The sequence below is a fragment of the Vicia villosa genome, linkage group LG4 (genome assembly GCF_029867415.1).
Source record: "Vicia villosa cultivar HV-30 ecotype Madison, WI linkage group LG4, Vvil1.0, whole genome shotgun sequence".
Taxonomy (NCBI): Eukaryota; Viridiplantae; Streptophyta; class Magnoliopsida; order Fabales; family Fabaceae; genus Vicia; species Vicia villosa.
This window is the reverse complement of record NC_081183.1, coordinates 19676968-19689967: the sequence shown is the minus strand read 5'-3', so window position 1 is coordinate 19689967 and position 13000 is coordinate 19676968. Positions and strand designations below refer to the sequence as shown.

Below are 13000 nucleotides of genomic sequence, written 5' to 3'. Positions count from 1 at the left end.
CGCAATACATCACAAGGAAAATAACGGTTAATGGTATACTTCCCGTTTAAAACTCCATTTTTTAAACACACACATTTTTAATTAAGAATTACATATAAAGACAACAATGCATCAGCCAATAAAAATACCATATATAAATAAGGGTTAATAGTAGTTTACCCCCTGTAATATGAGCGAGTTTCGGTTTACCCCCCAATGTTGCCAAAAGCAGGTTTTGCCAACGATTTTTTTTGAAAAAACCGTTGCCAAGAGGTAGGGAGGGGGGAAACGCAAAATTCGCTAACATTACAGGGGGGTGAATTACTATTAACCCTATAAATAATGTCGGTCAAATACATAATCCAAACCAATAGTCGAGAACATCATCAAAAATACATAAACAAATCAATTATAAATACATTATAAAAAAACTACTGAGTATGCCGGATAGCATCCTGCGTACCGTCCTGGCCTTGTCCTCCAGCTCCGTCTTCGCCTCCGAGTCCACCAAGGGCTCTGCTGGCTCTACTCATGGCGTCAAGTGTCCCTCGGGTCCTGGCTCAATATCGACGGTACAAAAATGCACTCTCTACCATCCTGATCATATCATCCAGGACACGCCTATGAGCAGTCCCCTCCGGGAAGAACCCTCTACAATAGCTCTGAGGCCCCTGTCAGCTATCTAATAACACAGAGGAAGAAGATCCAGAGTGTGGTCCAATTGAGCCTGATGCGCACGAAGAATCTCCTCGTGGCCTGGTTTAGGCGGACCTCCCCCGACAGTTGGAGGAATGTAAGGGTGTGAGACTTTGTAGTACCAAGAGATGTATCCCTCGGCACAGCTCCAATCGTGCTCTCATGATGTCGCCCGTGCCTCTTCAGGGACCACGTGCTGCTCCCAATCTACGAAGATCTCCTCTAACTGCATGCGGGTCATGGAGATAGGAGCTGAGGCAGTAGGATCGTGAGGTATCGTCTGCTCAAATCTGAACACTCGTATGATGCGCTCCGGAATATAGCGTACAACAATGGTCGAGCTGGCGGCCAACCATCCGGAGTACAGAGCTATCTCGTCAAACGGAACCGTCTCCCGTTGCGCAACATAGCAGTCATACCTGATGTCCTCGGCGGCCATGCGGTCAAGACCGCGCCTGTATGGATTCGGATTCTGGTTCCCTCTGCGGGGGATGAAACGACTGGCACGCGACATGACCTCTGTGTAGGTGGACACCTCTTCCCAGCCAATAATGTCTAGGAAGTGTTGTAGTATCCAAGCCTGAAACAACAAAACACGATTATTTTAAAGTACTATTAAAAAATATAAAAGAGTAGAAGAGTATAAGATTGTTACCACTAAAAGTGTACAGCTGCCCGCCACAGTTCTTGCCTTCCACAGGCATCCCTCTCCCAGTCTGTAGTAATTGTACACCAGTACAGCCGCTCCCCAGTTGTACTCATGGATACTTGCTATATCCGATAAGTACGTAAGGTATACGACATCTGTGTACGTCGAGCTCGTGTCCATAAATAGCTGGGTGCCTATCAAACATAGGAAGTAACACCTCAGCGCCCGCTCTCTATGCTTAGCCTGCTCCAAGTCATCTCCCTCAGCCTGGTGTGCCGCAGTGAGCTCTAAGTCATACTGCGTCTGAAGGAAGCTAAACCTAACATGGCCCCCTTGAGTCCTCTCGACCTCCTCAAGGGCATCATCAGGATCAGCCCCCAGCTCAACAATCAGCATCTTTTGAGCTTCTGCTTTCGTCATCCCACTGTGACGAAAGAGGGTACCTCTAATAGGTAGATGAAGCAGGCATGCCACATCATCTATGGTGATAGTAATTCCATAAAGGCTGCAAGCATACCATTATGTATAGTATGGTAGCCGAGCGTACAAAGGTCCCTCAAGCCTGAAGCTGCAAGTACCTCTTGAAATCATGGCTGGCCAGGCTGCGCGAGATCCCTAATCTTCTGCCCATGGTTGTAGAACCTCTGGGATTTTATAAAAAATTTAAACGGTCAGTAATAATCAAGGTGAGAGCTGAAGAAAATAAATAAATATGTAACTATCAAATAAAACTTACAGTTCCATCCCATATACGTCTCGCAGCATGATTTGCATATCCAGTAAGTAGAGAGGCATCTACGGGCCTACCAGGGTACCAAACAGGCTCTGGCCCTCGCACCAGATCATCCTCGTGTACCTCCGGAGGTGGCCCGGTAGAAGAAGAACTGACCCGACAAAGTCTACGTGAGGGTGGTGGCAAGCCTGAAGCTGAAGCACCCTTAAGATCATTCTGAGGTCTTCGTGATGGAGTAGTAGACGTAGAAAGCCCGGCTGGAGCGGGTGATGGAGTGGGCCTGGCTGAAGCAGGTGATAGAATGGGCGCGGCTGAAGCGGGTGATGGAATGGGCCTGACTGATGTAGGTGAACGAATGGGCGCGGCTGGAGCGGGTGATGGAGTAGGCTTGGCTGATGCAGGTGAAAGAATGGGCCCGGCTGAAGCGGGTGTGTCGGATGTAGAAGTAGAAGGTGGGTCAGGTACAACCGCAACTCCATTGGTCACCTGAGATACTGTGCACAACGTCCGTTCTCACCGAACGAATGCGTGCTGTGCTGTCCTACCATGTATGTCCCTATCCGGACCATGAGTCATGATGTCTACATTATGATACAAAATGATCGAGTTAGAAATTGCGTATTTATAAATAAACATAAAATAAAAACAGAAAAATACTCTTCCGTAGATGGATCTACGGAAGGACCTTTCTTTCAAAAACTTTGGGTGTTTCCGTAGATGCATCTACAGAAGTGCCTTAACATACATCTCTTTCGTAGATGGATCTACGGAAGCTACTGAAAGCAGAGAACGCCACAATGACGTCTTCTCCACTGTTCAATCACCAGAAAAACCATTTTTGTGCCTTGATCGTGCGTTTAAACCCTAAAACATTACCTACATTGTCTATAAACACTATTTCTAAACCTATCCAATCAACTATACACCTAAATATCGAATTCTAATTCGATTTCACAACTACTCTAAAATAACTCAAAATATTGAAAATTTACCGATTAAATTGATATTTAAACTTGATGGAATGTGTAGGTTGTTGATGTTAACAATGCCGGCCGAACTTGAGAGAAAAAAATGCAATGGAGGGAGTTGTTTGATTTTTGGGTCGGGAGAGTTTTTGAGAGAGAGAGCAAATAAAAACTGAAGAATGAGGAGGGGAATGGTCTGGCGCGAACTATAACATCAAACTCTTCCGTATATGAATCTACGAAATGTTTCCGTAGATGCATCTACGAAACAAAGTAAACTCAAACAAAAAAAATGTGCTTCCGAAGATCCATCTATGAAAGCACGAGGACAAAATTGTCATTTCGGTGGTACGCCTAAATGTTATGGGGTGGGTTGAGAAATTTTCTAAATCATTCTTTCATTTTTATCAAATTTTTTTTAAATTAATTTTATTTGAAAAGCGCTATTATTAAACAAAAGGAAAGAGAAAGAAAATATCAAGATACATTGGTCGGTGATACGGCGAGTCTGTATCTTCTCTCTTCAACATCACTCTAAACCCTAATTCCAAAATTCAACAAATTTTCCCAATTCTTCTCCTCCTCCTTCTCCGTTTCTCTGCACAAACCCACACACCGTGACCAACCTCTCACTCCATCTCCCCCTTTGCCGCATCACAGGTTGTTCCTCACTGGTTTCGGTTTCGCGTTCCCACTGGTCACGGAGAATCGCTCTCATCGATTTTTTTTCTCCTGCTCTGAAACTGAACTTCAGTTTCGCTTTTTGCTTCAGGTAACGGTTAATTTTATTCATGTTTAGTTTTACATATGGCTATGACTGAAATTTTGTTTGTTTTTTAAATTTTTTTTTATGATTGATAATTTATGAGTGGTATATGGAACAGTAGTTTGATAAGGTTTATTGAGGAAGATGAATTGTTTGAGATTGATGTGAAGTTCCCTGTTGTATACATGTTCATCATATATCAGTGAATGATAGTGTTGTAAGAAAATATTTGTACCTACTTTTTTTGTGAGAATAAATTTGCTAAATGTGAGATTGGTTAACATCATAAGTAACATATTATAGTCACTAGGGCCATTAAAGAGCTTATTTAGACTTATTCTATAATCATCTGCTCAAGTGTTTGGAAATTGGAAGAGTTAATGTAAATAGATTATATGTCTACTAGCGGTCTTGAGTTTATTTTTCGTATGCACGTTTAAATAGCTTGTTAAAAGAACTTACTCAGATCTAATGTGATGGTTAATCATGTAATCTCTTTAATGGTGGAAATAATTTTTTTGGAAGTATTTATATGATTAGTGTTAGGGGTGGCAAAACGGGTCTGGCTGAATTTTTTGTCCGCATTCTTTTGCGGGGGTGGACCCAAGTTTTAGGCCCTCACCCTCTACTATGTTCGCCTGCGGCCTGTCCCATTTTTTGCAGACTTTTGCGAGCGCGGGCATTAACATGAGTTTTGTTACTTTTAGGCTTTAGAGGTGTAGGGCTCGTTAGTCTCGCCCCACCCCGCCTTCATACTTTTGCGGGGTGGACCAAAGTTTTAGGCCCGCACCCTCTACTATGCTCACACTGCCCCGCCCCATTTTTACCGGCTTTTGCGAAGCGGGTTTGCCTGTTTGACACCCCTAATTAGTGCTCATTAAATAAGTAGTTATGAAGAAGTTTCGTTTTTCTAAACACCTAGTGCACATTCAATTATTTATATCCAGATTAAAACAAAGAAAGAAGGACGTTGTAACATAATTGGGAATTAAATTATTTATCTTGCAAATTAGTGATTTGTGTTTTTATTATTTGTTTCTCATAAGTGTACTTATTGGACAGGGAACAGTTGGACATTAGAGTCGTGATCACTGCATTGTGAAATTTGTATAAATATATTTCCAAACCAAGTTTAACCAGCTTTCGGTTCATGGCTGGATTGTTGCTTGGTGATGCCTCTCAACAAGGAGCACATCAAGTTGGTTCTCAAAGATACTCTGAAGAGAAGCCAGAGGATGGATCAAGATGGTATTTTTCGAGGAAGGAGATTGAAGAGAATTCACCATCCCAAGGAGACGGCATAGATTTGAAGAAAGAAACATACCTACGCAAATCATACTGTACATTTCTGCAAGATTTAGGCATGAGACTTAAAGTGTGAGTTTTATTGGTAGCCTTAGACAACTATCTTAACTGCAATAACTCCTTTTTATTTTATGTTCCATTTAAGACATTGCATCATTGCAAGTATTCTTGGTTTCTCTTTATATTATGTACTGTTGTCGGCAAATTATTTTTAAAATCTTTCTTAAGGTAAGATTATTTTATATGTGGTTTGTTTCTTTATTGGAGCTCGTTAGGATTATTCTAATGAGTTAACGTGTCTATAGATTATATTTCTAGAAATTTATGGAAAGGTTTGTTTCTTATCATTTTAAAATTTCTCATAAATGGTGACAAAATTACTGATCTTCTTTTATCCTGATGTTGATACTGATTTAAATCTGATGCAGACCTCAAGTAACTATTGCAACAGCAATAATATTTTGTCACAGATTCTTTCTGCGGCAGTCCCATGCAAAGAATGACAGGAGGGTGAGTCTGTATTTTGTAATTCAAATTCACACATTTTATGGGGTAAATTGTTATCTGATTGAAGCATGAATAAATTTTATGCATATGCGTTTTTTGGTTGGATAGTCAATATAGATTGTTGGGTATTTTGTTATGATAATTCCATTTGTTAGAATCCATGTATTTTGTAGGGTACTGTGAAATGGAAAGGTGTATGTTATACTGTATGTTATACAATGATTGGCATATATAGGCGAAAGAGTTAGCAGCCTATCTATCGGTAGTTTTATTGTCAGCAGTTGAATATAGAAGTTGTGGCAATCAGCCAGATTTTTGGTTAATGTTTAGCTTGTTTTTTTATTGGTGTTGGACTTGTATTTTATCTTTATTGTATATCAATTTCTGAAATTATCACATTAAATGCATAATGCTACATTGTTGAGAGAAATTATTATGAGAATATTATATTTTCCTTTTTCAGTCATCCAACTAACTGGATAGTTTTAATCTAGGCCTAGTGAGTCAATCACTATCCTACCATACCTTATGGATCTGAGGACAATTGTAAACACTATGCAATTTACTGATCCCGTGCTCATAAATCACAATGTGGTTTGGTTGATTAGAGTAGGATTCCGGTGGCAACTCAAACTCATGAGATCAGTGAGCTTTATGAGTTGGGTTATTACGGATTATTCCGCCGATGAAATAACAATATCATATTTTGTTTGATATTTTTCTACTACTTCCATCATCTATCTTGGTTAGTCTGTAGGCAATAATCATTGAAGTGTGATGTGAATAACTATTTAGCTATTTAGGTATCAAAACTATGTACATACTATGGTAGTATGATTGGTTTTATTCTCTGGTTCGTATAAGATTCAAAGATATTAATATTTATGCGTGGCTTAATATTTTGTGCATCTTGGGTGATGATGATTATAAATTATTTTCATGTTAAACCGATGGATTGATGCTTATTTGTTTTATAAGTTTGTAGCCTCATAGCATACCAGGTTAGAAATAACTATTATGAATTCAGTTTAATGACTTTCCTTATAATATGATTATTGTTGGCTAAACATAAATTGCATTTGTAGAATTGTTCTATGTCGGTCATCAGCCTACTTCATACTCTGTCAGTTGTTTGAGTTCTTGCTGTGCTATCTATGTTCACATATTATTTTATGCTTTTGTTATATTGTTTTGAACAAAAATTTTACAGCCGATATTTCTTGTGTTTTTCTGTATTGGATTCCTTTTTCTTTATTTAGCAAACTTATGGATCTATTGTCATCTTTATCTTCTATTTGTTAGACTTTCCTATTTTTTTCAGCATTTATTTAAGTCCATGGACATGTACTCCCGTCAATTATACATGTCTGAATGCTTAGTCACCAATTGTTTTTTTATCTTCACAGGATGCATGTTCAATAGTATGTAGGATGAAATATTAAGTTAAAGACATGGTAAAAATTAATTACTTACAATGTTTTGCAGACCGTTGCAACAGTATGCATGTTTCTTGCTGGCAAGGTTGAAGAAACTCCCCGGCCATTGAAAGATGTGATCCTTGTTTCATACGAAATTATAAATAAGAAAGATCCGACAGCAGTTCAGAGAATCAAACAGAAGGTATGCAACTTAATATGTCCCACTGTTAACAACCCACAATTAAGAATTGAATTATAGGAAGAGAGACAAAAAGAAATAGGGTGAACGTATGAATAGTAAATGTGATAAGGATTGGGCTCCTCTGGATGCGGGGTTACTTTAGAGGTTAAAGTGCTGAATCGTAACTGTTGCAATTAATGGCCTGGTATTGAACGACTTCATAACTTGTTTTCCGGGTGCATATTCTAATTAAAATCTCGAGTGTTTTCTTTTTCAATCAGTGGTTATTATTGTTTCTTTGCCTACTATCCTAATGCCTCCCCCTTTGAAAATCCATCTTCACTTCAAAGTGGCAAATTGGGGATTCCCGTTAGTCATCTCCCCACCATGCTTCAATCCTTGACTCTTGATAGAGAGCCCAAGCTGAGGCAATTGGCCCATATGCAGATTCGGTTTAGCGAGTGTCATGTGGTTCTAAGGTGTACAGAATAGAGAAAAAGGGAGAGTGGGCGAAGAATGAAGTGAGGTAATGTGTGAAATGCTGCGCAGGCAGTAAAAGAGTAAAATAGGGAATCATGAGGGGAATTCGGCTCACATGATCAGAAGAGCTGTGGCACTAGGAATTCATTTCCTCTGTAAATCCTCATTTATGTAAATAGTAGTCTTATTCTATAGCTTTTTTACTGTTTGATTTATTTTTTGCATCCTTAGTTCTTAGCAACTCTAGTTAGTTTTTCTATCCTCAATCACTTGTCTGTTGCGCTCATCTGTTTGCTCTGCTCTTTTATCATGCCAATTTTGCCTAGAGGATATTGAGCAGTGTTGAGTCACTAACCCCTGCATGAGAAGAACTAGGGTGCCCGTTTAATTGTCTGCACCTGAAAAGTTTTCAGCTCAATCAATCCTGCCTAGAGGTTATTTCCCTTTGAAACTCGGAAGTTCCACCTTCGCCAATTTTTGGTACTCCTTGTTGTTATTTGTGCTGGTGCTACCGTCTACTTCCCGTTTTTCAACTTTCTTATGCTTAGGCAGAAGAACCCCTATCTTTCCCAGGTTTCTTAGTCTATAATCTCCTGCGTCTTTATGCAAGAAGTTTTTTGACGTTGTCTACTGCTGCCACATTCTTCTTAACTTCATAGAGATGAATGTAGGGGCGAACAAATTAAACAGTTACAAGGCCTTAAGCACAACCATATCCAAATCATTTTAAAAAAAATATCAGCAATTTGATAATAAAAAATGACTTGGCCCATTTTTTTTTTATCATAGTTGGATTATCTGATTTTTTAAACCTGACAGGTGAGTTGAGGTCCATATCCAAACTTGGTTATTTGATTTTTAGCCTCTATTGCTGTTCTCTGTTCCCCCAGTTCCGCTATTCTCCATTGCAGTCTGGAGTCAAAATTTAAAACTAATTCTAAACTGAATCTCATTCACGATCAAGATTTTTTTCACTCCTGATTCATTCTCTCATTCCCATAAATCCAGCAGCAGCACACATAGCATTCCTCGTTTCTTTTGCAACTAACTTTCCAGGAAGAGGCTGGAGTTAGAGAAGCTCTGGCCATATCCTGGTGTAGAGGACTCTCGATGTTGTGGTTTGTTTTTGAAATCCAATATAAATGAATGGGTTTGACCCGAGTCTTTTTCTTGAAAATCCTTCAACCCTTTAGCTTAAACGAGTTGAGCTACCTGATTTCTCTAACTGTTCCCTTCCCTCTTATTAACACCTATTTTTCTATTATCAAGCGATCTCTGCTCCCTGTATTGAACTATAACTTCCTATTGATACTGTTTGTTGTCCAGTTGTTTGATTTAGGTGCTGTGGTAGATATCATTTTTCATGATTAACTTCCACCTAACATCCACTGTAGTGGAAATGTTTACTTGTCTGTCCTATTTGTCCCTGTTGCTAGGAAGCTGGTGCAGACCAAAAATGATTTGCAAGTTATATCTAGACTGAGTTTAATTTTTTTAAAATTTGTTTTTGTTTAACCTACAGTGAATTTCAAAATTGATTTTTTAAGTATTATTTTTCTTCCTACCTCAAGTTTTATTAATTTTCCTCTCGTAGTTAATTTTTTTAACCTGCAAAATAGCACAGTAAGTTTATCTGGATTTATTGTCTTTTTATAACCGAAAGTTTCATAATTAAATTTCTTTTGAAGTTTACATTTTCTTCCTACCTCCTGTATTATAAATTTTTCTCATGCATTTTTTTGTACATGCAAAAATGGAACAGGAAGTGTATGAGCAGCAGGACTTAATTTTTCTCATGTAATTAATATTTTTTTTAACTTGCAAAAATAGCACAGGAAGTTTATCTAGATTTATTGTGCTTCTATTACCAAAAGTAAATTTCTTTCAAAATCAAATTTCTGTTGAAGTTACATTTTCTTCCTACCTCCAGTGATATAAAATTTTCTCATGCATTTTTTTGTACATGAAAAACTGGAACAGGAAGTGTATGAGCAGCAGAAGGAGTTAATTCTACTTGCAGAGAGGGTTGTTCTTGCAACTCTTGGTTTTGATTTTAATGTGCACCATCCTTATAAACCTCTTGTTGAGGCAATAAAGAAATTTAAAGTTGCTCAAAATGCCCTTGCTCAAGTTGCTTGGAATTTCGTAAATGATGGGTATGATTCGTATGATGTTTACACCATTTTTGCTATGGCCAATGGCCTTTTGAATTTCCTTTCCTGAAATTAGGGTGTGACATGCGCAGACTTCGGACATCTCTTTGCTTGCAATTTAAGCCCCATCACATTGCAGCTGGAGCTATATTCCTTGCTGCCAAGTTTCTAAAGGTGAAGCTCCCATCAGATGGGGAGAAGGTCTGGTGGCAAGAGTTTGATGTCACCCCACGCCAATTGGAGGGTTGGTGTCTTTTTTTTCGATACTAGTGGTATAAAGAAAAAAAAAACAAAAGTACCAACTCATCATTATCATTTCTCTTTTTCTGGCTTCTAATTTCTGTTTCATATTTCCCTCTTTTTGGAGTGTGGTGGTATCTTTAGTGTATTCTAGTATTAGAGTATTACAATCATGCCAACATCGAGTAACAGCAGTTATTTATACTTTTTAAATTTTATTTCAATGCAACACCCAATATTTACCTACTTTTTGCAGAAGTCAGTAACCAAATGCTCGAGCTTTATGAGCAAAATCGAATTCCGCCTTCCAATGAGGCTGAAGGAACTCCAGGAGGTGCGACTTCCAATCGGACCTCTGTAAAAGCTCCAAGTAATGATGAAACTGTAGCTGCAAACAGTAATTCCCAGACCGGAGGCACAAGTTTAAGACCTGAAACGTCGAAGCCTTCATCTTCCAAGACCATGTTTGATTCATCTGGCGCTAATCAGGTTGGACGCCCCGTCTCAAATCCTGGTAGAAGCAGTGATTATGGGGCTGTAGAAATGAAGCACCGGGTTGAAGACGATGTCAAAATTAATCAACAACCTGAGCAGGAACTTACTTATAAGGAAAACATTCACCAAGCTCAAGATACAGTGAGATCCAGATCTGATAATGGTGAGAAAGAGCTAGAAAACAATTTTCCGAGAACTGAAACCAAAGATCACGCTGAATTTAGAGATAAACATAACAGCAGAAACTCAGATCACAGGGATAGTATACTCAACCGGCCTCCTCAAGAAGCCATTAAAAAAATTGATAGAGACAAAGTAAAGGCTGCATTAGAAAAACGAAGGAAAGCAGCTGGTCATATAACCAAAAAAACAGATATCATGGATGACGATGATCTCATTGAGAAGGAACTGGAAGATGGAATAGAATTGCCTCCTCCGAGTGAGAAGAGTAAACAAGATAGAAGGCAGAACTGGTCTAAGCTCTCAGCAGATAGATCAGATTATGAAAACACACATGCGAGACACCAAGATCATGCAGACGAGCAACCTCATGGGGTAAGGAGTTTTCCATCACGCGAACTGGATCCAACTGCAGTGGAAGAAGGTGAGGTGTCAGCTTTTGATGATGTCAGTGCAGGTCTTTCTTCACCCAAATCAAGCCACCGCAAGAGGAAAGCTGGAAGCTCACCTGATAGAGTGGCGGAGGGGAAACAACGACATAATTATGGCCCTGGATCTCACCACAATAATCGTTCTGATTATGTTGAAGATCGGAGCAAGGCCAGCAGGCTAAGCCATACTGAGAGAGACAGCAAAAGGCATGCTCAGGAAAACCATGTTTGAGCATGGGCAAGTTATTATTCTGAAATATTTTCTGGTCATAAACTCCTTAGCTGTCAATGGAACTCTCTGATAGAGGAATTTTACTTGTTGTAAGGACTTGAAAACAAATTCAATTTGATTGGAGGGACAAATGTCATTTCCTCAATTTATGGACGTTTGGGAAAAACTGTATTATAGAAGGTAAGTGTTATAATATATAGTAGAGTGAGACCTGTAATGGAATGTCCATTTTCCCACATGATCCATGTTTTTGATGATTACCCTTGTGAAATAATTGTAGTTAGGATGATTATGAATTATGAGCGCTGAGCAACTAAAAGGGAAGATTGTTGGTATTCTGTACTATGTTTAGGAGTTTGAAGTGCTTTTCTAGTGTCTAGTTTATTTATATATATAACACTTGGAAGTTGATATTTGATTTAATATCATTGATGAAGAAAGCGAAATTAATCGTTTACAGCCTTATACAATACCCTATAAACGGGATCCTCTGATAATTTTGTATGCCATTTAGTGTTTATCTGGTATGCCATTTAGTGTTAAAACCTATGATTAATAGCATGTTGGAATAGCTTGAAAACAAAATGTAGCTTTTGCTCCAAAGTGCGTGTCTACCAATTTTCACATCAGGAGTTCCATTTCAATAATAAGATCTCCCCAATATAATCTTTTTGTATTTTGGATCCTATAAAACAGGTTAATACAAGTTAAATTTTCTCTGTCTAATTCAATAGGTGTACTGGTTTAACATTTTATAATTTGTCATCTCATGAACATGGCTTGCCTTTTCTCTAGTATGATATATTTCCATGAACATGGCTTGCCTTTTCTCTAGTATGATATATTTCCTCTGATAAATGTTGAATTTTTTTGAAGAGAGATTATAGTCATTTTAGAGACGGAAATAATAATTTACTTGCCTGAGTGTTTAATTTCATACAAATGAGAGAGTTCAAAATAAGTTAATTGAGAAGTTAGATTATTTATCTCATTTTCTCCATGATTAGTGATGAGACACATGTTTACTTATTATTTTCTTTTAGATTCTTTAAAGGAGTCCATTTTATTTTCTGTCTCATGCTATATATGTCGTCTTTGATTATTTTTTAGGTCTTTTGAATCTTCAAGTTTTTTTTTTTTTTTGATTTTGAAGACATTTTGACATTTCTTTTTCAGATCGGAAGCCATTTGATTTAAAGGACGATCTTTCTTCATTAAAAATTTGTGGTTTCTTTTAGTGCCTTATAATTTTTTTGAATTTGTAGATTGAGAAGTTCATATCTTCATGACCTTATGTTTCTTAAATTTCTTCAACTTTCAGCCCAAGACTTTTATTTTTCTTATCATATTTTTCATTTTCCCCAAACCTTTATAGCTTAGTTTCTCCTTCATGCAATTTACTAGCAATTTATTATTTACTAAATAAAGTAGCCGAATCTATATAAAATAAGTCTTTAGATTAAAAAACATAGTGACTTTAGGTTGTCAAATCTGTAGTTTAGGCATCTAAGGAATTTATTAATTAAATCCTTATTTTCAAAAAATATTCCTAGAGTTCTTAAATGATTAACAGTGTGAATAAACTAGTTT

At 37.9% G+C, this 13000-nt stretch overlaps 2 protein-coding genes across 4 annotated transcripts; one reads left to right on the top strand and one right to left on the bottom strand.

Moving 5' to 3' along the window:
- Positions 1–835: 835 nt before the first annotated feature.
- LOC131596855 (uncharacterized) lies at positions 836–1744 on the bottom strand. The gene is made up of 2 exons (XM_058869591.1): positions 1367–1744; positions 836–1255 (listed from the first exon to the last, which is right to left on the bottom strand). The coding sequence occupies exons 1-2, from the start codon at positions 1742–1744 to the stop codon at positions 836–838; spliced, it is 798 nt and encodes a 265-aa protein (XP_058725574.1).
- A 1746-nt stretch (positions 1745–3490) lies between these two features.
- On the top strand, positions 3491–11833 carry LOC131594624 (cyclin-T1-4-like). Of its 3 annotated transcripts, none has more exons than XM_058866802.1 (7): positions 3491–3794; positions 4851–5165; positions 5522–5603; positions 7086–7220; positions 9660–9835; positions 9925–10076; positions 10329–11833. In XM_058866802.1, exons 2-7 carry the CDS (start codon positions 4939–4941, stop codon positions 11408–11410), a joined length of 1854 nt encoding a protein of 617 aa, XP_058722785.1. In that variant the 5' UTR covers positions 3491–3794; positions 4851–4938; the 3' UTR covers positions 11411–11833. The 3 variants fall into 3 exon arrangements, with proteins under 3 accessions (XP_058722785.1, XP_058722786.1, XP_058722788.1); XM_058866803.1 differs by having other exon boundaries at positions 9925–10127; positions 10329–10462; XM_058866805.1 differs by having other exon boundaries at positions 9925–10104; positions 10329–10346.
- Positions 11834–13000: the final 1167 nt, after the last annotated feature.